The sequence below is a fragment of the Notechis scutatus genome, chromosome Z, assembly GCF_049901735.1.
Source record: "Notechis scutatus isolate UNSWTSFEM ecotype Mainland chromosome Z, rNotScu1.2, whole genome shotgun sequence".
NCBI classification, from domain to species: Eukaryota; Metazoa; Chordata; class Lepidosauria; order Squamata; family Elapidae; genus Notechis; species Notechis scutatus.
Genome location: NC_142025.1, coordinates 40,149,209 through 40,176,469, shown reverse-complemented (window position 1 = coordinate 40,176,469; position 27,261 = coordinate 40,149,209). Strand labels below are relative to the sequence as shown.

General features: G+C 38.0%; 1 protein-coding gene across 7 annotated transcripts in view; it reads left to right on the top strand.

The window, feature by feature from the left end:
* The first annotated feature begins 9,470 nt into the window (after window positions 1–9,470).
* Window positions 9,471–27,261, top strand: part of PHF14 (PHD finger protein 14) — a 142,053-nt gene continuing 124,262 nt past the window's right edge. For 3 of the 7 annotated variants that reach the window (XM_026677773.2, XM_026677771.2, XM_087946163.1), the window contains exons 1-3: window positions 9,472–9,652; window positions 10,121–10,231; window positions 20,451–21,145. In XM_026677773.2, the coding sequence (XP_026533558.1) occupies window positions 9,622–9,652; window positions 10,121–10,231; window positions 20,451–21,145 (837 nt within the window). In that variant the 5' untranslated portion in view covers window positions 9,472–9,621. Of the gene's footprint in view, window positions 9,653–10,120; window positions 10,232–20,450; window positions 21,146–27,261 lie in introns of all 7 variants that reach the window. The other 4 variants (XM_087946166.1, XM_026677774.2, XM_087946164.1 and 1 more) reach the window with 3 other exon arrangements.

Below are 27,261 nucleotides of genomic sequence, written 5' to 3'. Positions count from 1 at the left end.
AGACATACGGCATATTTTCTTAAAATGGAATGGATCATTCACACAATTTACTTTTATGTTTGAAGATGTATAAGAAAAAAGGACCCAAAAATTAGGTGTGCAAATAGCAATGCAAGATAGGTGAAAGATGCTGCTTCCTGATAAGAGAAATGCCTTCAGAAAGAGCAATAAAAATAAAAAAGAACATTAATATGAAACAGATCTTGTAGAATGCAATGATGCTTCTGCTCTTTAGATATAAATATTTCAGGATAAAGTTGCCTAATATGTCCTACTCTGATATCCTCAATTTTGATTGGCTACAACTTTAAAACATAGCAATAAAAATTAGCATTATCAATAAATTGCCCACAATTTGTGCAAGTAATGCAGATAATACCCTAATTAGACTGAAAGCTCTATCAAACTTCTTCTGCTGCAAGACCTACAAAAGAAATTAAAAGCAGTAGAAAAAAAACCCAGGGCAGGTTAGGTTTATACAGCCACAGTATCACATTCATCCATGTTCCCATTACCTTCAACAGACATGTTCAATCAAAGCCTATTGGGATTCATTTAATTGGAATTTGTGCTAAATAGGAGAAGGGAAAGTAGAGCCTGGCTGTGTCCACATGATCCATTTAACCAGGTAAAGATATAATATGCACTTGCACAACATGAACTTGGTTTAGGTTACAGGAGGTCTTACTGTGTTGTGAGAAGCTGGTCTGTTTGTTTAGATTTTATGATTCAAGTATGGTACAACAATTGAAACCAATCTAAACAAATTAGATCCACAAAATCTATATGTTTTTAACAATGAGAGTCCCACCTACTCTCTATTAGAGAGTATGTTTGTGGCAAGGAAACCAAATACCTACAGCCAAATAACTTTCTTTTCCTCAACAGACCGCTAGAGGGGAAAAAACACCTCCTTTGCAAAAACAATTTTCTCAATATATGGCCTCCTTTGATCTCATTATTAAGAAAGCCATCCTGCCTTGACCTATGCTCTCAAAGCATATATTTGAACAGTTACAATAGAGAGTGTTGTGATTGGCTAAAACACGTTTTATATCGAAAGGAAGACATGATACGTCTCCAGCCTTCGTAAAATGATTTGTTCATCCAGCTGCCATTCATCTACTACAAGTAGCTCTAATGTGATTTGCTTCTAATTCTCTGGTCATCCACACCACCCATCCACCTTATGGAAACAAAAAGAGAGAGAATTCTTGTTTGTATGTAAACACACTTAATTTTCTTATCAATAATCTTTTTAACACTGCCAAGGATCTTATATGATTGTTTTACTTATGTGATAATCATTTGTAGTAAAATATTTTACTAAAGGAGGCAGTTCTCTTTATGTTTATATATGGTCATCTGAAAGCAAATACAATGGAACTCACTTTCAAGAAAACATATGTTGGATTACTATCATAGATGATGGCAAGGTGACGCAGCACATGATTTGCTGCCAGGAATAAGCTGATAGCTTTAATATCTCTATATATAGCAAGATGGAATAATAGTAGAGAAAAAAAGCTATTTCATATGTTTATAGGCTAACAAAATAATTAAACAAATATTTCTAACTTCTGAAAAAAAAATAAGAGAAGTAATTATAGGAAATAGAATCCATTTCTTACATAAATACATTTGAAATGTACACCTGTACCTTCACACATACACTTTAATAATACTACTTCCTTAGTGGTTTGCAGAGTCAGCATATTTCCTCCAACAATCTGGGTCATCATTTTATCCACTTTGAAAGGATGGAAGGCTGATTCAACCTTGAACCAGTCAGGATCAAACTTCTGGCAGTGAGCAGAATTTGCCTGCAATTCTGTATTCTAACCATTGTGCCATTGGGGCTCCATAATAACTTCTTGGATTTTCATATGATTGACTCTGCTGATACTTTTCTCCATATCACATAGTGAAATAAAACAAACAGACAAGAATATGCTGTGGCCATTGTTCAGGACTTTTGCCAGTGACTTTTGGCTCCCTTTTTTCAATATTATCCAGACATAAGAAATTAAGTAGGCAAAGAGGATCATTCTAGCAGGTCATAATCTTTTCCTCTAACGGTCAGAATAAACTTTCTGTTCTTTCATCCAGAGAGCCAGAATACATAGGTAGATGCTAAAACATTATAGATAGGGCAAAACAGAAATATACAACCATAATTTCCCATTTTTTCCCCCAATGTTTATTAAAAACATTCAAAATGGCACTTGAATCTTAACAGATAAAAAGTGAGATGGTGTTCCATTCAAGGTTCCCAAAATTTGCATCCCCTGGCAAAGAGGGAAAAAGTATCACATTAAAAAATAATAATAGTTGTCACTGCAAGGAAAATAGCCCTTGTTGGAAGAACAATATTGGGTCATACTCTTGGATAGCATGGCCTTCATAATGCTCCAAGCTATTTGTAAGATTCACAAAGAAGCAACTCTGTGATGAAGGCAAATGATCCATTACTTCCCCTTATTCTCCTTTGTGTAGTGTTTTAATTTATGAATAAAATTTGTCATAATCCTTTAAGTCATGAATAACATCTGTCATAAGGGCCTTATTTAAAACTAAACACAAGATAATCTGCCACAAATGTGCAGACCCAGACATTTATGAATAACTGTCTCTGAGCAGTTAACAAAAAGTTCTAGTACAGCTAAAGAAATTTACATATGAATGGAAGTACCTTTCAAATCATTCATTGGTGTGCCAAATCCATTCATCAAGGCAGCTATATTTAATAATGTTTTTAAAAACAGGTGGCAGGTTGGCATAATCTGATATCTTTATGGTTTAGCTGATAAAGAACTTATGGCAGACCTGGAAGTTGGACAACCTGACAAGACTTACTAGGGTCACAACCTTCATGATGCATTTCAGCTTTAGGAATGCACCATTCTCTCTGTTCTGCCAGTTACTCTGGGAAAATATTTCTTTTAGTTAGCAAAACATCATTGTTCTTAGAGTCATTTCCATTTAAGTGTGGAAGTATGTATTAGAATATTTCTGAGGGGTGGATAATGAGATGTTTTGATGTGAGCACCGAGGCCTGTCTTTCTTCTTTGAAGCATATATAGAATATGCCTGAAAGAATCGCATTGTATGATTGCATGTAATATATAGCTGTGATAAGACTTCAGAGATAGAAATTTTGATCATCCTCTATTTGATCAGAAGAGCTTAGATTGAGGTGTAAATTGTGTGATAAGGAAAAGACAGCATAATTTGATTCTTCATCTTTCTACGTGGAAGCAAAGACATCAAAAACTTCCTTTCAGCATGGATCATCACGTGCCAGCATACAAAATGAAAAATAAAGTTAATAATGACCTAAGTGTTATTGTGTGAAATAGTAGGTTTATGTTTTACAACAAAAGAAATATGAAAAGGGGAAAAAAAAGGTTGTTTATTTGTTTCAAAGGGGTTTATTTCCCAACACTGAAGTGGATGCAAAGGAACTCCTGTCTTTAGCAGAATTTACTTGTCTAAACAACTCACTGTTCCATTGAAGCCGTTTTTCCCATCTGCTTTGCTTCTCTGGGACCTGCCTCTTAAGAAACATGTCCTAGGGGCTGCCAGTCTCTATTCACTGAGATGTGCTAAAAATGACCCCTTTCCACTCACTGAACATCTTCTTTAATAAACATCAATTATATTTCTAAATGGGTCTTTTTTTACCATTTTTCTACATGGAAAGTACAATAAACATTGGAATTCTGTTGAATGTTATATTTTATAGACTATTTTACACAATAGATTCTTATTCCATGGGTAACTCCTAAGTCTGGTCATTCAAATTAAGACCTACAAAGGACACACACTCTATTTTTGTGTTGTTCTATATAAAAATAACAAAAATACAACACAATGCAAATGCAATGCAATAAAATACAATAGCGAAGATAGTTCTTCTCAGTTTAGCCACAACATTTTTTCATATTATAGATTTATATATCTGTCTGAAAATTTCAAAAGACTTACACAGCAAAATATTCTTTCTCCAGGTCAAGAAAACATTCTGAATGACTTAAAAAGCAGTATTCTGCAGTAGGTACACCTGAATTCTGCTTTGTATCTAGTGAAATTTGTTAGGCTGTGCCCGCATAAAAAAATAATTGGGACAAGGTGCATTAGAGTTCGTGTAAATGTGGAAGGACTGGCAGAGCCAAAAGAGGAATCAGTCTAGAGTCTACATTACCATAAGCGGACTATGCCAACCTCTCTAGAATTCAGTCTTATCTAGCACCAAATATTGTTAAATACTAGTTGACTAGATTCTTGTGCGTAGGTATCAACAATAAATCAGTTTAATTGGAACTGATCTTTGGCTCTGATCTTTGGACCTGACATTCATCTAATCAACTCATCTCTCAGACTGCAATGAAAATATAATGGCATCTGACCCTCAGGCTGGAGCAGCAGCTGACCCAAGCCACATTGGATGCTGTTCTGTGCCATGAGGATTGTTTGGAAACCAAGATGTGAGCACTATTTTTTCTAAATCATGAAAATATGCTTTTGATTTGAAACAGCTGGATTCCTTGGGTTACTGCATTTCCACAAAAAGGTGTCCAAATGGTTCCAAGGATGATTCAAGTGGGTGCTTGAGTGGCACACTCCCCACATAGCTAAAGATGTTCAGAGCTTGTTAGGCTTTGCAGACTTTATTCTATGTGCCATCCATAAAGTTAAATACTGTACTTACCCAGTTGTTAAAGAAAGGAGTTAAATTTGTTTGGACAGAAATCCAGCAAGCAGCACATGAAAAGTAAAATATCTTTCTCCATGCCAATATTTTCTTCAATATCCCAGGGGAAGACTATTTTTTGTTTGTCTTTTTTTGTTTTTCACATTTCTAAACCTCCCATTTTTTTTAGAAAGCATGCTATAGTCTGTAGAGATTGACACAGATCAAAAAACTAGAAATGTTGCAGCAACAAACCAAGCCGCTCTTTCCACAGGCAAGTAAGGTAAAGCAATTTTTTCTCCTAGTTTGATTATATATACAGTATGTCCCTGGCTTAAAGAACCTGATGCCAGCCGTGCTGTCCTGTAAACCAAAATTCTCTCAAATACCCCATGCAGCTATAACTATACATCTGGGATATTAGGAGCAACTCAATCATACCAGGACTTAATCACCAGAATCCAGGCACAGCAATTCTAGATCAATTCTCACCAGTCCTGGTGAATGCCCTCCAAGAAGTCCACCTGGTATTGTATCCCCATTTGTACTGGAGGGAGGACTTTTGAATTTTTTTTTGAAAAAGAACCTTTCACCTTTGAGAGAAAGGTTTTGTAGCTTTATACTACAATACCTGATACAGTTCTGGGTGCAGCTGATACAATTCTACAGAGGAATTATTGAGTCTGTGATCTGTACCTTTGTAACTGTCTGGTTTGGTTCTGCAACCCAACAAGACAGACAATAGGGTACAATAAGCAATCAAATCATACTAGGAAACAGTCAATATAAATCATAAGGATACAAGTGACAAAGTTACAGTCATACAATCACAAGTGGGAAGGGATGGGTGATAAGGAGTGATGAGAAGAGTAATAGTAATGCAGACTTTGTAAATACACTGCTCAAAAAAAATAAAGGGAACACTTAAATCACACTTCTGTGAAATCAAACTGTCCTCTTAGAGAGCAACACTGATTAACAATCAATTTCACATGCTGTTGTGCAAATGGAATAGACAAGAGGTGGAAAGCATAGGCAGTTAGCAAGACATCCCCAATGAAGGAGTGGTTCTGCAGATGGTGACCACAGACCACTTCTCAGTTCCTATGCTTTCTGGCTGATGGTTGGTCACTTTTGAATGCTGGCAGTGCTTTCACTCTAGTGGTAGCATGAGACGGAGTCTACAATCCACACAAGTGGCTCAGGTAGTGCAGCTCATTCAGAATGGCACATCAATGCGAGCTGTGGCAAGAAGGTTTGCTGTCAGCGTAGTGTCCAGAGCATGGAGGCGCTACCAGGAGACAGGCCAATATATCAGGAGACGTGGAGGAGGCCATAGGAGGGCAACAACCCAGCATCAGGACTGCTACCTCCGCCTTTGTGCAAGGAGGGACAGGAGGAGCACTGCCAGAGCCCTGCAAAATGACCTCCAGAAAGCCACAAATGTGCATGTGGCTGCTCAAACGATCAGAAACAGACTCCATGAGGGCCCGGCATCCACAGGTGGGGGTTGTGCTTACAGCCCAACACCGTGCAGGACGTTTGGCATTTGCCAGAGAACACCAAAATTGGCAAATTCGCCACTGGCGCCCTTTGCTCTTCACAGGTGAAAGCAGGTTCACACTGAGCACATGTGACAGATGTGACAGGGTCTGGAGACGCCATGGAGAACGTTCTGCTGCCTGCAACATCCTCCAGCATGACCGGTTTGGCAGTAAGTCAGTAATGGTGTGGAGTGGTATTTCTTTAGGGGGCCGCACAGCCCTCCATGTGCTCGCCAGACGTAGCCTGACCACCATTAAGTACCTCAGACCCCTTGTGAGACCATATGCTGGTGCGGTTGGCCCTGGGTTCCTCCTAATGCAAGACAATGCTAGACCTCATGTGGCTGGAGTGTGTCAGCAGTTCCTGCAAGACGAAGGCATTGATGCTAGGGACTGGCCCGCCCGTTCCCCAGACCTGAATCCAATTGAGCACATCTGGGACATCATGTCTCACTCCATCCACCAACACCATGTTGTACCACAGACTGTCCAGGAGTCGGGGGATGCTTTAGTCCAGGTGTGGGAGGAGATCCCTCAGGAGACCATCCTCCATCTCATCAGGAGCATGCCCAGGCATTGTAGGGAGGTCATACAGGCATGTGGGGGCCACACACACTACTGAGCCTCATTTTGACTTATTTTAAGGACATTACATCAAAGTTGGATCAGCCTATAGTGTTTTTTTTTTTCACTTTAATTTTGAGTGTAACTCCAAATCCAGACCTCCATGGGCTGCTAAATTTGATTTCCATTGATAATTTTTGTGTGATTTTGTTGTCAGCACATTCAACTATGTAATGAACAAAGTATTTAATAAGAATATTTCATTTATTCAGATCTAGGATGTCTTATTTTTGTGTTCCCTTTATTTTTTTGAGCAGTGTAGTTGGATAGTGCTGAGGGAATTATTTGTTTAGCAATTATGGTGCACCCTCAGAGAGTAATTAGGACTGCAGAAAAAACAATTACTACCAACCTGCTTTCCATTGAGGACCTGCATACTGCACGAGTCAAAAAGAGGGCTGTGAAAATATTCACAGACTCCTCACATCCTGGATGTAAACTGTTTCAACTTCTACCCTCAAAACAACAACTGCACACTAGAACAACTAGACCCAAGGACAGTTTTTTCCCCAAACACCATAATTGCTAAACAAATAGTTCCCTCAGCACTAATCCAACTATTTACAAAGTCTACATTACTATTACTCTTCTCATCACTCCTTATCACCCATCCCCTCCCACTTGTGACTGTATGACTGTAACTTTGTCACTTGTATCCTTATGATTTATATTGACTGTTTCCAAGTATGATTTGATTGCTTATTGTACCCTATGACTATCATTAAATGTTGTACCTGATGATTCTTGACTCTTGACGAATGTATCTTTTCTTTTATGTACACTGAGAGCATTTGCACCAAGACAAATTCCTTGTGTGTCCAATCACACTTGGCCAATAAAGAATTATATTCTATTCTATAACCAGATAGTGGGAGAAAGTGGTATATTCAAAATGCTGCATAGAACATTAAAAGACTTCTGGAGTCCTAAAATGACAATGGACATCAAGTGCTACATGGCATCTTGCCACATCTGCAGAAAGGCTTGATTCCACCCAACAGAAACTAATAGTGTTGTTACAAATACATCCCCTGTGCCATATTATTCATGGCATACAATCTCTCTGGATTTTATTACTGATTTATCCTCAGTCAGTGACTAAACATCCATATTAGTTGCAGTGGATCCTCTTTACTAAGATGGCTCACTTCATCCCTTGCAAGAGATGGAAACTGAACAAGGAGAGATTTAACCTGGAAATAAGGAGAAACTTTCTGACAGTTAGAACAATCAACCAATGGAAGAGCTTGCCCTCGGAAGCTGTGGGAGCGCCATCAGTTGAGACTTTCAAGAAGAGATTGGACGGCCATTTGTCAGAAATGGTGTAGGGTCTCCCGCTTGGGTGAGGGGGGTTGGACTAGATGACCTACAAGGTCCCTTCCAACTCTGATTATGTTAAATCTGTTTTGGTCAAATTATTTTGGCCCATGGTTTTCACTATAGAGACATGTTATCTAAACTAATTTTTGATAGGGGTAAATTTGCTTCCAGATTTTGAATGGTACTGTTCCAATTTTTGAATGTTCAGGTAAGCTTTTCTTCACCCCAACACAATCCAATAATGAGATAGAGAAGACTAACCAAATGCTGTAACAAATTCCTTAAGATATTTCTATACCTATTGCAAAGATACCTGGTCATTATTGTTGCCCTTGGCAGAATTTTCATATAACCACATTGATTACACATCACAAAACTGAAGAATTTTTATCAGAGAACCCTTGATTAGATTCCTGTCCATAGGCATGAACAATAAATGAATTTAACTGGAAATTTACATGTGACCCTGGCATGGGCCTGACAGTTATCTCTTTATCACTTTAATATTTATTAAAGAAGAAATTCTTTTTCTCTAGTATGAATTTGGCTCCTGCTGATTATGAGGCTTTCCATTACTTTCAGGTTGTTATTTTTTAAATACTCAAGCTAGTTTACAGCTCTGAATTCTTGAGTTTCCAACTGAATACTAACTAGCTCTAACTCTTTCAAGCCTTTCCCTGATATGAGCCAATGTTATAACAGTTTATTCCATCTGTTATGATACAAGGGATTATTAGATTAATAGATTTGAAAAGATCTTGTTCTTAATAAGCATCATCGCTGGTCTTACTTTTTTTTAAGACAGCCACACTTTTTAAAAATTCAGATCAAATCAAGCCCTTTTTGTGGTCAAAGACCAGCATAAGACGGGTGGAATACAAGAAACTAAAATAAAATTATATATAAAAAGCTAACTTCTAAAAAGGATCTTCTTAAAGACTGAGTGTAAAAGGATGGTTGGAGCAACTGATGTGCATAGTGGGACATGGCAAGATATTTTCCTTGCTAATGTTTGTTCTATAAGGATGAAAATACTCTCAAATAACCGGATACAGAAACAGGACTGCGCACGCGGAGAAAGGGAGAGATTAGAAACAGGTAGCCACACCCACATGCGACTTCTCCAGCTTCCGCGGGTGCTGAATAGGAAAGCGCATTTCCACTCAAAGAGCGCATGATCTCCTGAGCCAAAGACGGGCAAAACTTCGTGTTGGTACAGAGTGCCTGCGCGAAGCTTCTGCACATGCGTGTAGTAAAATCACCCAGCGGAAGCGGCCTGAGCGGGGTTTGGAGAGATGAGAACTGCATCCGGGGCACGATTTCGCCTATTGTCTGGGTTACGGAATTGGCCTAGGGGATCGCGCAGCCTCCCATTGAGCCCTAGCGCGATTGCGGTCTGAGGGGGGCGAAGCTCCCTGACGGGTACAGGCGGTTTTCTGCATGCCCGGGAGCAGCTGCTCGGATTCAGTGAGTAAGTCCAGCAGCAACCCTGCAGCGGCGACTCTTTATTCGCTCCCCTTCGCCCGAAAGAGCCGCCGTCCCTTCGTTGCTCTTGAAGCTCAGCCTTGCCATAACTGGCAGCAAAAGCGTCTCTCCCGCCGTTGATGCCCGCATCTATTTGGCATTTTCTTTCCGTACCGCATTAACTCCGGTAGTAGATCGCGGGCATCCCTTTTCCTTGTGCCCGTCATATGGGGGGCACTTTTATTGCGGTTTTGCCCCCACCCCCGCCCTAACATGCTTTCCCCAAAGGGACGAAGCCTTTCCTTCTACCCACTTTTTCCAGAGCATAAATTGCATTGCTTTAATGGATCTGGAGGATTTTCCCCCCCATGTTGTTTGTTCCCCGCTCCCCTTTAAAATAGCCCCCAATGATCACCCCCTCCAACCTCCCCAAAAAACCGTGCGTCTCTCCTTCTCTTTTTCTTCTTTTCTGCAGTGGATCGTAGCTCGAAGAGGCGGCAGGTGAAGCCTTTGGCAGCTTCCCTGCTGGAAGCTTTAGATTATGACAGTTCAGATGACAGTGACTTTAAGGTTGGAGATGCTTCAGGTAAATAAATGCTTCTCCTTCTCGTGTTTTAAAATAGTTTTAAATTGATTCTCACCCAATCAGTTTGCTTTTTTTTCTTTTTAAAATGTCTTTTTTTAATGTGCCTTAACTATTCCTGGGGAAGGGGGTCATGGTATCTAGATAATGCATAAAACTGTGGGTTCACACATGGCCCTGAATTATAATGTGCCTTGTTTGGTTTGGATTTAGCAGACTATGGCAACCAAGCCAGTTACAATTTATTCAGTAAATCATAGCTGAGTGCTGACTGGATTTACACATTGTACTGAGTCAGGACATTCAATAATGATTTGATGAATATGGCACTCTAGGTTCATATATGTACAATTTATAAATCAGGGTGACTGAGTTTATGTCATAGATTGAATCAAACCAAATAGGTCACAGTGAATGAATACAGAATAACTATCAAGGAATATGAAAATGACTATTGAAATAGGAAAGCAGTTCTGACACTTATGAAATTTGAGAATTGAGGCAAGTCAATTAATAAGACATAGAGAGAGCATCATGCTTTTATCTGTCTCCTTTATATATTAAAATATGAGATGTAGGAACCCTATTTTTCTTGCTATCAGTCTTTTTACAATGCTTTTCTAGCCCAATCCCTTTTCTTTTTCCTTTTTTTGACCTGTCTGGTTTCTTCTGCATCTTCTGCATCAGTTTCCATGATTACTCTTACTCTGTCAGAATATACCTGATATGTTCAACACATGAGCATTCTGGGTAATTTTCTCTTCTCAGTGATGCAGCTTTCATGATATTGGTTCCCTCCTTAATTTCATATACAGATACTCCTCGACTTAACGACTACAATTGAGCCCAAAATTTCTATTGCTAAATGAAACATTTAAATAATTTTTCTCCATTTTCTTGTCACAGATGTTGAGTGAATCACTACAGTTGTTAAGTTACTAACACAGTGGTTAAGTGAATCTGATTTCACCATTGACTTTGCTTGTCAGAAGGTTACAAAAGATGATTACATGACACTTGTCATGTGTGACACTGCAACTGTCATAAATATGAGTCAGTTTGAATTTTGATCATGTGACCATGGGGATGCTGTAATGATTGTAAGCATGAAAAATGGTCATAAGTCAGTTTTTTCAATGATGTTATAACTTCAAACGGTCACTAAATGAACTGTTGTAAGTCAAGGACTATATGTATAGTGCAGGAATTAAGGTGGAACTGTTATCCAGATTGCTTCATATTGCATAATAATGTAATAATGAAAATAACCCTTATTTTAATCTCAGCCATTTTCTTCCTTGAATAATTGATATTAGCCAATTTCTATTATATCCTCTAGTAGTCCAGTAAAAGATTTACATAATTTGATATTAAGACTATTTTTATCTAGAGACTTCAGAACTTTCTATCAATCTAGCCTTTTATTTTAAAAATATTTAGTTTAAATCTAAAAAAAAAAAAACAAGAAGGCAAGAAAAAATTTCTGATGGGAATATGCACATGGGCATACCTTGAAGTAATGGCATATAGAGTTATATATTGTGTATAGACCTCCAACTGAAGAATCCCAAAATCGAGTTGAACTAGAATTAAACATGAGAAATGAAATTTGGACTCTATATAATAATTGCTTTGCCTTGCACAGGTTAATATATCTTGTAAGTGCAGATTTGAATATACACTATGAATCACTTAAGAATTATTCACTGCACTTTATGTATAAATGTATACAAGGAAATATTTCCAACCATTTTTATAGTTGGTAATGGAACAACAGATTGCTCAAAATAATATTGTTGAATCCAATAAGCTTTTTATTGATCATTGGACAATTACAAAATCATTATAGTATGACAAATATAGGTAATTTAAAAATCACTGCAACTTTAGAAAATATAGTCTATTAATCAATTAACATAAATTTGGATTAGTTCTATGTGAAGTAGATATTTTGTTTATGTGTAATGTTATGAGCTTATATGTTTTTGAGTAGAAGTCACTATGATCATGTCACATTAAATAGGTTCTATTTATTATTTCTGTTAACATGGCAAACTTCATGTCATTATCATTAGTGAACAGTAGGAGTATAACCAAGGTAAGTAGGGTCAAAGAAACTGGGAGTTACAGTGTTGAATTACATTTTCAGCACACCATTTATTGAGTGCATTAGTATGGATGCTGGGTATTCTAGTTCTCTGGCATTTATAGGGGTAACGTTTTCTCATCTCTGATATGTAACATATAACAGCTGTAAAATTTATCAAAGTATGCTATATATCATTAAGCTAATTTAAATTTGATCAATATCTTGGTAAATAGTGTTTTTTCATGTTAGCATAAAGAAATAATTTCTAATTTTCTAATTTGAAATAGTTTGGTGACTGCATTCAAATTGATCGATCAGTACCATGACAATATTCAAATTATTTATAAATGAAAATTTATAAAATATTAATTTGATAATTCTTTTTTGTTGGGGTGAATCAAAGTTCATTTAGGCTATAACAAATCTAAATAGTGGCTATGTACCTTATATACATTTGTCATATATTTGGATTATGGAATGTAAGTTTTATCCTTTACATCAGATTTCTCCAAGTTGACATCCTCTGTATGTATTGTGACTGTGACTCTCAGAATTTATGACCAGTGTTAGAAACATGGTACTGCTCTAGGAAGTTTCTATCAAATATAATCTTAGGGGCATTCTGAGAATTATAATGATAGTACATTTAGGGGATGTCAGGCTTTATAGATAGATATACCATTGAATCAGTGCTATTATCTAATACATCTCCCAGATATCCTCCCCCAATAGGTAAAAACATTTTTATTGCCTAAAGTATAAATATTATTTTTATAAACACAAGAAGAATTGGAATATTGTCTGTATGACATTCAGATTGTTTACCACATTATTAATTTCATAAAAGTCATACTAGGTAAGCAGCTGAATTAGGAACTACTTAAATAGCTATTTATATATTTGGATATCTGTACATGATAAGCTATTGATTTTAAGGAAAATGCCTTGGGAGAAATCTATCCCATTGGAATATACATTTTCACTTAGGCAAGCCCATTTAAAGCTTATTCTATATCATATATGTAATATCAGAATTAATACAAGATATACACAATCATCCTTTATATCTTCACCGGTAAACACTGTAGCACTGCAACAATTTTATATTTGAAATTACTTTTTCAGTGCAACAGTTAAAAAGAAAATTATACACATGTCATATCACATGGCAGCTTTCCTATTCAGATGTTTTCTTAAGCCAAATGTCCATGATACTCTGATAAGATTCAAGTGGAGGTCACAAAGTTAGAAAAGGCAGTTATATTTTCATACATCTGTCAACAGATATGAAGTCTAAAATTCTTAATCTTGAAACTTGCTGCCTGACTTTGTATAAATCATTGCTAATTTAGTCTGTAACATTTTTGTGAGGTAAATCGCTAAACAATGCAACATTTTAATTTAAATTCTTGAAACCTGATGAGGACTTTTCCAACCTTGTGAACCCCAAATGCATTGGATTACAACTCCCAGAATTCAGTCTTAGAAGTCCTGGTTAGAAATTATAGGAATGCTAGTTAGAGATATTTGGAGATAACAGGTTAAAGTGGGTAAAAAACCTCCACTTCTCTTGTTTTTTTTAATACTTGACTAATCTACATTAGGTTTATTAAATGCTGTTATTTGAGTATGACTTTGTATTTTTTATAAAATGACTGAAATGTAGCATTCCTTTTTTCCCAAAGTTAGTTTGGACTGTCATTTTAATATGAACAAATAATGGTTATTGCAGATTGCCAGTGTTGATACATAACAATGTTAAAACTCATTCATCATTTTCAGTTCTTCAAAATTCTGAAGTTTATACCGTATATACTCGAGTATAAGCCGAGTTTTTCAGCCCATTTTTTTGTGCTGAAAAAATCCCCCTCGGCTTATACTCGAGTCAGATTCCCTCTGAAAAAAAAAAAATGGTGTGGAGCTCCGGAGCTGGGCAGGCGCTTCCCTGCTTCCGTGTTTCCTTTGCAACTTTTAAGCATGGGGGTAATCGGAAGCAGAAAAGTTCTTGCATGAGGATATATTTGTTCTTTTTAACTGTTTTTAGGGGGAAAGACCCACCGTCATGTGAGAATGCTCAGACACGAAATCTATCCGCCCGAAAATAAGTGTGTGTGTGTGTGTGTGGGGGATTTTAACAGAGGAAAGATGTAGGGAGAAGGCAAAAGCGACGGAAGATCCTTCAGGGGAAACTGAGGGGAGACTCACCCTTGGTCCAGATGAGCCCCTTCCCGCCCCTAAGGAAGCAGAGGCAGCCAGTAAGGGCAGGCAAGCCACACTTCACAGACTCTGTCCGTCCCTCACTCCCACCCAAAGCCACGAAGTCCCCCAATCGCGCAGCCCAGAATCGCCCTCCCCCTCAGGGGGCAGCAACGACGCCGGTTTTTCCCGAGACAAGAAGCTCTGCCGTGCAATGAAAGCGCCCTGGCTCTAGGCTCGCGGGCTCAGAAAACAACGTGAGCCGAGGTCGCTTCAGCTCCGCTCGGCTTCTCCAACATCCGGCACCGCCCTGTTCTATGTGCCGGGCCCGGCAAGTCCGAGCAGCCAGCACGTGGAGCAGGACGGCGCCGGACATCGTTGGCTGCCTCTTTCGCAGCACGGGAGGCCTCCCCCGGCTGGCCAGCTGCTCTCCTCCTTCTCTGCCTGTTTGTTCTGTGTGACCAAGGAGGAGGAGACCGGCCGGCTGGTTGGGGAGGCTTTCTGCGCCGAGGAGGCGGCTGCTGCTGTCCGGCTTTGCTCCGCTTCTCCGATGGTCTGGCGCGGCCCTGTTCTTTACTTGGGCAGCCGGGCGCCCGCAATGGCGCCCACGGCGGCAACAGGCAGTTCCGCCCGGGCTCTGCTCAGGTGTCCGGCTGGGGCTGTTGGGAGTTGCTGCCGCTGGTGCGGCCCCAGTCCCTGCGTCGCCTCGGGAAGGAAAGGCAAAGCGCTTTTTGCCTTTCCCTTCCCGGCTGGGGCTGTTGGGAGTCGCTGCCGCCGGGCGCGGCCCCAGTCCGCGTCGCTCGGGAAGGGAAAGGCAAAGCACTTTTGCCTTTCCCTTCCCGGCTGGGGCTGTTGGGAGTTGCTGCCGCCGGTGCGGCCCCAGTCGCGTCGCCTCGGGAAGGGTGGGGCAAAGCGCTTTTGCCTTTCCCTTCCCGGCTGGGGCTGTTGGGAGTCGCTGCCGCCGGCGCGGCCCCAGTCCCACGTCGCCTCGGGAAGGGAAAGGCAGCGCTTTGCCTTTCCCTTCCCGGCTGGGGCTGTTGGGAGTCGCTGCCGCTGGCGCAGCCCCAGTCCGCGGCCGCCTCGGGAAGGGTGGGGCAAAGCGCTTTTGCCTTTCCCTTCCCGGCTGGGGCTGTTGGGAGTCGCCGCCGGCGCGGCCCCAGTCCGCGTCGCCTCGGGAAGGGAAAGGCAAAGCGCTTTTGCCTTTCCCTTTCGGCTGGGGCTGTTGGGAGTCGCTGCCGCTGGCGCGCCCCAGTCCCGCGTCGCCTCGGAAGGGTGGGGCAAGCGCTTTTTGCCTTTCCCTTCCCGGCTGGGGCTGTTGGGAGTGCCGCCGCGCGGCCCAGTCCGCGTCGCTCGGGAAGGAAAGGAAAGCTCGCTTTGCCTTTCCCCTTCCGGCTGGGGCTGTTGGGAGTCGCTACCACCGGCGCGGCCCCAGTCCAGCGTCGCCTTGGGAAGGGAAAGGCAAAAAGGAAGAGCCGCGGCAGCGCTTTGCAACAGCAGCAGCGGCACCGGAGGCTCAGGCTCAGCGGCTCCTGATTTTGCCCCACCCTTCCCAAGGCAACGTGGGACTGGGGCCGCACCGGCGCAGCAACTCCCAACAGTCCCAGCCGGGAAGGGAAAGGCAAAAGCGCTTTGCCCCACCGTTCCCGAGGCGACGCGGGACTGGGGCCGCACCAGCGGCAGCAACTCCCAACAGCCCCAGCCGGGAAGGGAAAGGCAAAAGCGCTTTGCCTTTCCCTTCCCGAGGCGACGCAGGACTGGGGCCGCACCGGCGGCAGCAACTCCCAACAGCCCCAGCCGGGCACCTGAGCGGAGCCCGGGCGGAACTGCCTGTTGCCGCCGTGGGCGCCTTTGCGGGCGCCCGGCTGCCCAAGTAAAGAACAGGGCCACGCCGGACCATCGGAGAAGCGGAGCAAAGCCGGACACCAGCAGCTGCTTCTTGTCTCGGGAAAAACTGGGCGTCGTTGCTGCCCCTTGAGGGGAGGGCGATTCTGGGCTGCGCGATTGGGTGACTTCGTGGCTTTGGGTGGGTGGGAGTGAGGACGGAGGGAGTCTGTGAAGTGGGGCTTGCCTGCCCTTGCTGGCTGCCTCTGCTTCCTTAGGGGCGGGAAGGGGGCTCATCTGGACCAAGGGTGAGTCTCCCCTCAGTTTCCCCTGAAGGATCTTCCGTCGCTTTTGCCTTCTCCCTACATCTCCGCTCAGGTGTCCGGCTGGGGCTGTTGGGAGTTGCTGCCGCCAGTGCGGCTCCGGTCCCGCGTTGCCTTGGGAAGGTTGGGGCAAAACCAGGAGCCGCTGAGCCTGAGCCTCCGGTGCCGCTGCTGCTGTTGCAAAGCGCTGCTGCTGCTCTTCCTTTTTGCCTTTCCCTTCCCGAGGCGACGCCGGGACTGGGCTGCGCCCGCGGTAGCGACTCCTGACTCAGGGGGCCTCCGAGGAAGGGGAAGAGAGTGACTCCTGCCTCCCGCTGTCATCATCATCTTCTTTTGGGTTAGTGAATCAATTAAACCTTTCATGATAGTGAGATCGTTTCCCAAATTAATTATTTTTATTTTTGAAATTTACCAGTAGCTGCTGCATTTCCCACCCTCGGCTTATACTTGAGTCAATAAGTTTTCCCAGTTTTTTTGTGTAAAATTAGGTGCCTCGGCTTATATTCGGGTCGACTTATACTCGAGTATATACGGTAATATTGCAACAGTCTTCCTTGCAGTTCATGATGTGAAGCCTTGAGTTATATTTTACTGGAGACTTGACAGGAGATTAATTATAATATCAGTATTTCAGACTAATTTATGCAACTTTAGACAGGCAATCTAAATTAGAAATTTGTCCTGAATGAAAATTGTTTCTTATCATTTTTATATAGGAAACACTGTGCCTTATTACCTTTTTACATTAATATAATTTTGGTGTTGTTATTTATTTGTTTGTTTGTTTATTTGTTTGGTTAATTAATTAATAAGCTGCCCAAGTCCCAAAAATGTACTTAAATGTACAAAAACTTACAACCAAAAACCAACATACAACTAACCAGAAAAGTAAAATACAAAATAAAACAAGACAAAATAAAGATGGTATCAAAATCACTCTATCCTCAGGCTTGGGAGACTAACTAGGTCTTCAACCAAGAAGTCCAGGATTTTGCCATGCTTTTTCTCACCCATATTCTGGTTTACTTTGACATTTCAATTTGCCTCAAGAACAATAAATCCATTGTATTTATTACAGTGAATTTATAGTAATTGATAACTCCTCTTGAGACAATTCTGAGACAATAACTAAATATCATAATAAATAAGAATGTACAAACCAATTAGAAGTTAAATGAGTTAAATATCCCTTCCAAAGTTTTTAAAATAAGTTCAACAAACTATTGGAATTTTCCTTTTAAAAAATATGGAAATATTTTTTTTAATTTTTTTTTAAAACTCCTTTTTCCAGCTATAGTGATCTGAACGAGCAATCCAGTCAAAATCCAGTCAGCAATCCAGTTTTGTGTTAAGAGAGTGAATCTCTTACAGAGTCACTTTTTGTCTCACTGGAGAAAATGGTATGTGGTAGGAGAGGAACCACAACATGTACCATTCTATATGTAATACATCTGTATACATAAAATTAAATATTTTACTGATACTTGGTAATTAAATTATCCTGGTGAACATGTGAATATTATAGACATTACTTATTACTGAGTCAATATTAATATCAGTCACTCAAAAAAGTTGCATATTTTAATTACCTTTTTTCAGAAATCTTTTGAGAACCAATATATAAATTTATTACATAAATAATAGTACTACATTTTTCATTTAGCATACTAACATTGTATATGTTATAATGCATAGATTTTAGGTTTGTAAGGTTCCTTCACATGCCAAATTATTCTTTTTTAATTTGCAAAAAAGCAAGAATATTTGGTAATGATGAGTAATCAGGACTGACTTTAGCAAAAAAAAGTTACCATAAAAAATTATTTTTTTATCAAATTCATCAATTATAACATATCCTTCTAATTGAGTTCCATTACTGATTCTATGGACATATTGTATTACCTCCTTGGCAGCAATACTGTATGAAAGAGGTTTGCCACTATTTTCTATAATAATTAAAAAAAATCAGGAGTTGAGTTAGGAATACAGCCCTGATTTTTCCTAGTGGACTCTCATCCAAACACTAACCAAGTCTGCTACCTGCTGAGATTTTTTCAGCTATTTTGATGCACAAAAAAGTGTCAATACAATGCAAACATCTGTGAGCATGCATATAGATATATATTCTCATGCATGTGTGTGTGTATGTGTGTGTGTACTTTCCCCCTACATTTTAACAAGAATATTATCTTAGAAAATATATTTATACCTTATTTAATGTTATAGTTTTAGTTCCTCAGTTTATACTCACATTAGATGAAAACAAGACATTTAATATTTTCAGTAGCATTCAAGCTGGCTATCTAATTGTCCTGTCTCAATTTGCTTTTTGTTAATTGGTGCTTGTGATGGCTTTCTCTTCTACAACTTCTGTTCCTCGGCTTTCTTTTCTGCTGCTGGAAAATCAGGGAGAAGATTCCTCTATATTGCCTTGAATTTTGGAGCATTTAGAAGCTCTACTACTGTTTGTTGGTTGAGAATGATATGTGGCTCCATTTTTCTCCCAGATATTGCTAAATTTTGCCATATGTGTCAACAATTGAGTATATGAGGTTTCATATAAAATACTAATTATTATAATACTAATATAATACATATTCCAATTAAATATGGAACACTGGTAATTATCAAAATGTGTTATTGAATCCAGCAGTTATGTTCTGTTTTGTTTATTCATTAGTTAAAATGCTTTATTCCAAAGAATAATGGCATATGCATATTAGAATGAGGAAAAATCTAGAGGGTTTTTAAAGGAAGTTATTAAAAAAAAGATGGAGCATAGATGTGGACCACCGTCTTGTAGTTCCATGTTGTCTTTCAAGTGAGTGTTCCTGAAGCTATTTAGCTTTCGGTACTGTCATACTCTGGCCTTTGGAAAAATGAAGTCATTCAGATGACTCTCTATGTTGCTTTTTTGTTGCATGTTGCACAAGACCTTTTTGTATTTTTTTATAATTTTATCTATTCTGTATATCTGCATAAAAGATATACATCTAGTTACATTTGTATCCTTTTAGTATATTAGTATAACAATAGTATTGTTTTTTTCAACAAAAATATTCCCAAGTAGCCATAGCTAAGACACCTGTTTATGAGTTATGTTCTTTATATAAATTATAAAACATGATAACACAATTGTGTCTTATTTATTATTAAACAACAATTAAAGTTTCAAAGATTAGAGTAGTGGCTTAAGTATACCCAAATCAATTCTAACATTTTGCTTTATATGTTTTTCTTTCTCTTCATCCAAAAAGATCCTGATCGCATCTTTAGAGAAAACTCAATGTATATGTTGAATAAATTAGATTTCTTTTACAGTTAAATGCAGTTACACTATAATTTTTATATAGTAAAATGACAATGTAGAAAAAGTTTTATATGATTGTTTTAATAATTTCAAGAATTGTAATTGTTTTAGAAAGAATTATTGTATGAAATGGTTTATTGATCTGTTTAAATCACTTATTCAGTTAGTCAGTTAGTCTAGCAGAATTAAACAAAACAAGTTGGGTGCTGAGCTGTATAACTAAATTAGCCCATGTCATAAAATGGGACAGAAACACAGCTTCTTACTATTCTAGAAGGAAAAAATGCAATCTTCATAGATTTTTATTATAAAAATGCTATTTCAAGGGGAAAAAATTACCCAGATAAAAATAACTGGCTACTAAGAAAATAATATTTAATTTGACAAAGAAGATTGCCTCAATCTTTCTTTAAAAAAATCTTTTTTTCTTTTTAGTACATTTTATTTTGGAATTCCTTTTTTAAATTCTCATATGCTCAACAGATTCTGAAGGCAGTGGACATGGCAGTGAAGATGGATCAAAGGATAGCGGAGAAGGTTCCTGTAGTGAATCAGAAGAAAACATATTGGAGGAAGAGCTGGCAGAAGAAGATGAAGAAAGGAAAAAACCAGAGGAAAAACCTAAAAATTCAGGTGGAGAAGAACTGCCAGTAACAGAGAAAAGGACTATTAAAACTGAGAAAAAAGAAGAGGAGGATGAAGAAGAGGAAGATAGAGAAGCAGAAGAGAAGGGAAAAAAGAAAAAGGAGAAAGAAAAAGAGGGAGAGAAGCCCAATGAAGGAGATGCTGGTGTTGATGAGCACACAAATGAGCCAAAAAAGTGGAACCTGAGAAGAAATCGCCCTCTTTTAGATTTTGTATCTATGGAAGAACTAAATGATATAGATGACTATGACAGTGAAGATGACAATGATTGGCGCCCAACTGCAGGAAAAAAGAAGGGGAAAAACACACTGCGCAGAGAAGGAAGTGATGGTGACAATGAGGATGATGAAGATGATGGGAGTGGAAGTGATGAGGATGACAATGAAGAGGAAGCCAATGATGATGAAGATAGCAGTGCTGCTAGCGATGGGGAATCCAAGAAGAAAAAAAACAAAGCTCTTAGCAGAAATAGTGTTGATGAGGAGGAGCTGACAAATGATAGCCTGGCTCTTTCACAAAGCAAGAGCAACGAGGTAGAATAGCCAACTTTATATAATCTTCTGATGAAAAATGGAACCTACTCTGCAATGTGGTTCCTTTGAAATTATTCTTTAAAGCTATGCAAAGTTACCGAATAATGATTGTATTAAGAGGCTTTTAATTGTGCTGAGTGCTCATTAAGATATCTTTGCTTCAGCTTTATTGAAATCCCATTAGAATTTTGGATTTAGATTTTTGGTTTTTACAGTATGAAGTCTGGATTCAGATTTAAGTGCATTTCAGATTTAACTTTTAGTAAGAAAGAATTTGTTGCCTCTTTTACAGCAAATGCACGAAAGACCCATGAAAAGTAAGCATGCAAAAGAAATCAGTACATTCCCTGTCATACCAGGAGCTAGGGACTTATATTCAATATACACGAGTCTTTCTTTTGTATATTGAAACACAATAGTGTATTATATTGTGTAATTTTTTAAAATTACGAACTTTCACAAGAAAAAAGAGGTTTTCATTTATATTCTTATGGTGAGACATTAAGATGACTTGCTTTACCATTTTCTCGTTTTTAATGATCTTGTGTATAATTTCTTTTAGTAAGGTTGTATCAGCTTTTAAAAATGTTACAATTCAGTTGTACTTCTTGAGATTGGGCTTAGTTTTATTTTTATTTTTTTACCAAAGAAACTCTTCTTTATTGTTTCTGAAATTTTAAAATTGACCCATTTATTTAACCAAAGGGTCTAAAATTAATCCCATAACTGAATCCTGTAAGTGCATGTATTAATTCTATAAGTGCACATTATTAAGCACTAAATTCTGATAACCTAAATCTTTTCAAAGTTTAAAATATAAGATGTTAATGGAAACATTCTTGACTATATTAAAGTCATATCCCAATTGTTAATATCTGTTGTGTTCATAAGTAAATAAACAGCAGCCCTGCGTAACTTGGCTTGCAAATAATGGGACATCTCCTATTCTTCTTTAGAATTGTTACTTTAGTGTAACAGTGTACCATCAGATTTTCAATAGATTATGATAATCTGCTGATAATAAAAAAGACAGCAGACTGTTATCCTCCCAGTCATATTCATGAGATGAATGGCCATATAAATTTACTAAATAAATAAATAGAGAATGAATCCTATTTAAGCAATTCTTAGAAATTATCTGCAGCTAATAAAAGCTATTAGGATCTTGTTTAGGGGAAATGGGATTTTTTTTTTCAGATACGCATACCAAGCACTTTCATTTCTGGTTATGTTTACATATACCAGTGCATTATGTTTACAAATACCAATGCATATTGTTGAATTATTTGATCTTTTATCAGTATAGCTTTTCATAGGAGAGGTTTTTTATTGGGGAGGGCAGGTCCCCAGTTAAATTGCTCTATATATTTTACAAGTATTAATATTCTGAATATTTTAAAGTTTTTATTAATATTATGCCTATAATATCAAAAAGCAAAAGGAGGCAAAACCATGCTCAGCAAAATGACTGAAGTTTTTATTGTAGAATTTCTCACCATCATCCTTGGATGATGGTGTTTTTAAGAACTGAACATGCATCTTCACAATTTTATATTATTGGAAACTATTGCAATGAAATCTTCAAAGATTTTGTGGCTGAGTATAAAAGTTTTTTTCTCTCTCTCCCCCTCCCCCCCCCCTCTGTCACTCACACTCACCAACTCACATACACACACAGATTAGTTTTTCAGACTGAAAGCTGCATCTGTATTCTATTTTAAGGAATAAAAAAAACTGAGGGCCAGAGAGATTAATTGCTCTGAATCACATTGCTAAATGCTATGTGCAGTTTTGCTGATGATAATCATTGCTGTAGTTTGAAATTTCTCAGTGCAATGTGTATTATAGTTAATATTTCAATCTGGTTTTCTGAATTCTCAGCCTTGATCATTAATTATGTATCTACTTCTTTTGCTCCTTAAAACACGAAAAAAATGTGAAATATTGAAAAATTTAATAATTTTGATATCTCAGTCAAAGAACATATTAATCTTATATTTATGTAATATATTTGGTAATTCTTTTACCAAAGTTTAGTACAGTAGTCTATGTCTGATTAGGATATAAAAGAGCATCTGCCTGGCCAGGTCATGATTTATACTAATATATACTAATATACTACCTTTTGCAACATTTTATATTTTAAAAAATATAAGTAGTTACTTATAGTAACTACTTTGTCACTTAAAGTATGCTAAGCATTGCTTATTCCACTATTTTCATAGAAATGTTCTAATAACAACCATGTTAATTTGTTAAGTTTTCTAATCAATAGAAATTCACTGGGATTCAGATGCAGTTAATTTTCCCAGATTAGGATCTATTTTTCTTCTGTATTTTATGAAATACTACTTAATTAACAACTTTCATAGTACTTCCAGCACTTATAATTATAAAAGGTTTGTTAATTTACACTGATGTATAAAAATGCTTAAAAACAGTGTAAAGAAAATAGGATGTGCAAAAGATTGGATTTGAACTGTTTTATGCACAAAATGTCCTATTTGGGGGTCAAAACTGCTGTTTCAAATGAGAAATGAGTTGATGAGTATTTTAAGTCTATCAAGGTTGCAACTGAGCAATTCCTGTTCCAAATACAGCTGTTGTAAACTTGGAATACTTCAAAGAAATGCTCAGAGCAACTTCATATTTAAACAGTTGTTGAGTGCTAAGAACAAGAACTATTTCATATGTGGATCAACATTTTGACCCAGAATCATAGGGCTGGAGGTCTTCTAGTCAACCCCCCTGTTAATTTGTATAGAATTAAATAGGAATCCTAGAACATCAGTGAAAAATGCATCTTGCTTTTCCAAAACTTTTGAGACCTAAAATGTGAATATATGTTTAAAATAGACACATTAGAAAGATAATGACCTTAATTTAGCAGCAAAAAATTATATTACTTTAAAAGTCACTTTGAATTCTGTAACGCTTACTTGAAAGCAGGTATATATAAAACTAGAACCCTAATGTAGAAATTATAGTTTTAATTTACACAGTGTATATGACAAAAGCCAAACAATTGTTTTAAAGAAAAGAACAAGTTTTCACATTTTGTAAATATATGTACATATAACAGCATCATTTAGAAATTATTTTTCTGGATGATATTTTATCCAGAATGTTTGATTAGACAGTAAATATAAAATTAGTTCACATACTTGGAAATATTTTACATTAGAATTTTGTAAATAAATGGAAATTCTTCATAATACTAGAGTAGTTTTTGTAGTTTTTAGTAGTTTTTGCCATGTTCTAAAGTATCAATCAGAATAGAACTGGAAGGGACGTTGTAGGTCTTCTAATCCAATTCCTGCTCAAGCAGAAGATCCTATACCATTTCAGAAAGGTGGCTGTCCAGTCTTTTCTTAAAAACCTCCAGTGATGAAGCACCTACAACTTCTGAAGGCAAGCTGTTCCACTGGTTAATTGTCCTCACTGTTGGGAAGTTTCTCCTTAATTCCAGGATGCTTCTTTTCTTGATTAGTTTCCATCCATTACTTCTTGTCTTGCCTTTAGGTACTTTGGGAAATGTTGACACCCTATTCTTTGTTGCAGCCGTTCAAACACTGGAATACTGCAATCATGTCATCCCAATCCTTCTTTTTTCTAGATTAGCCATACCCAATCATCTTAGTTGTTCATCTTTGCTCTTTTTCCAAAGTCTCATCTTTTTTGTAATGTGGTGACCAAAACTGGATGCAATATTTTAGATGTGGATTTATAAAGCGGTACTAATACTTGACGTGATTTTGATTCTATCTCTCTGTTTATACAACCAAGAACTATATTACCTTTTTTGGCTGCTTCCCCTGCTGGCTCATGTTTAACTGATTGTCCTCTATTACTCAAAAGTCCCTCTCACAGTTACTGTTTCTGAGCCAGGTTTCGCCTAATCTGCTGTTGTGCCTTTGGTTTTTCCTGCCTAGGTGTAAAACTTTGCTTTTCTCCACATTAAATTTCACATTGTTGCAGAGGGCCAACATTTATCATTTATGAAGATATTGAAGAATGATGGGCCTAAGATGGAATCTTGTAGTACTGCTTACTTCCCTTCATGTAGCTATAGCACCATTAAGGACTACTTGCTGAATACAGTTTGTACAGTTACAAATCCATCCGGTGGTGATACTGTCTACCCCACGTTTTTCCAGCTTACTAAGTAATAGGTTGTGATCTACTTTGTCAAATGCCTTACCGAAGTCTAAGTATATTATGTCCACAGCATTTCACTGGTCTACTAATTTAATCACTGTCAAAGAATGAAATAAGATTGGTTTAACATGATCTGTTTTTAACAAATCCATGCTGGCTTCTAATTATAGCTTTATTTGTCTCTAGATGTCCATGGATCTTTATTATTATCTTTTCCAGTATCTTCCCAAGTATTGATGTTAGGCTTGTTGATCTGTAAATTCCTGGTTCTGTTCCCCCCCCCCCCCCAAACTTTATTGAAGATGGGAATAACATCAGCTGTTTTCCAGTCGTCAGGTAATTCCCCGATGCTCCAGGATTTTTGAAAGATATGGTACAATGGTTCTGAAATAACATCTACCAGCTCTTAACTCGGGGATGTAATCTATCAGATCCCAATGATTTATATTCATCAAGATCAGACAGATGTTCTCTTCCCATTTTCTTTATTATTTTAATCTTTATTCCTAGTCTATCTTTTACAGTTATGTTTTAGTAGGTTGGGCTATAATTTCTTTTTGTGTTAAGACTGAATTAAGCAGCTCTGCTTTCTCTCTACTGCCTGTTACTTCCTTGCCATCTTCTCTATTTAGTAGATTGACTGTTTCCTTCACTTTTTTCTTGTTATTTATATGTTGAAAGAAACTTTTTTTAAATTATCTTTGACTTTTGTTGCAAATCTTTCTTCATTCTGAGCCTTTGCTTTCTAGTCTTCGTCTTTGCAGATTTGGGCTATCTGCTGATATCCTGCCTTAATTATGTGTGTCTCTTTCAATTTTTTGTACTTATTCTTTTTGTCTTTCAGTTTATTAGAGAGATCTTTGTGCAACTATGTTAGTTTCTTTTTAGATTTCTTGTTTTTCTTTTTCAGTGACATTGTGCAAGACTAGACTTCAATTATCATATTTTTCAGAGTTTCCGAAGCTTCTTGAGTTGTTCTCCCCTTTAGGATTTTCATCTATGAATTTTTTTTGGCTCTCTCTGAGTTTGTTAATTAGAACTTTTAAAGTTTAAACTTTATAATCCAAACACTGTTGGATTATATGATATTGCTTGTGTTTGCCTTATATTCTTGCCTGAATTCCAATATGATGTGGTCACTCTTGCACAAGGTTCCAGAGACTTCAACTTTCTCTATCACTTCTTTTGTATTATTAAGTATTAAATGCAGTATAGCTTTTCCTCTAGTTCTCTCCTTTACTTTTTGTCAGCTAAGTTGGTTAGGAATTTGTTCAAACTCTGACTTGCTGCAGAGGTGTCTCCCAATTAATACTGTGGTATGTTTCCTATGATTAGAGAACTGGAGGCTAAAACACATAAAGAACAGGTATTGTCTAGTTTGATGAAAAGAAGGTGACATGATAGCAGCGTTCCAATATCTTAGGCTGCCGCAAAGAGGGAGTCAAGTTGTTCTTCAGAGCACCTGAAGGCAGGATGAGAAGCAATGGGTAGAAACTAATCAAGGAGAGAAACAACTTAGAACTAAGGAGAAATTTCCTGAAAGTTAAAATAATCTGTGGAACAACTTGCCTCCAGAAGTTGTACACTGGAAGTTTTTAACCATTTGTCTGAAGTGGTGTCTGAAGTGGTGTTTCCTGCCTAAGCAGGGAGTTGGACTAGAAGATCTCCAAGGTCCTTTCCAATTCTATTTATTCTATTCTGTTCCGTTCTGTTCTATTCTACAAATATTTGTTGATTAGCCAAGAGTTTATTTCTCCTTGATTGGAAGGCCTGTAGTATACACTTATAGCAAAGTCATTCTTTTTTTTTTCCTTTTATTTTGAGCCATATGGATTCGAGGAGGTTTCTTGGTTTTGTGCATTTCTGTAGAGAGGTAGTGATCTTTTATAACCCCGCCTCCTTTTAGGTCTATTTATTTTGAATAGTTTGTATCCTTCTATCAGTACATTCCAGCCATG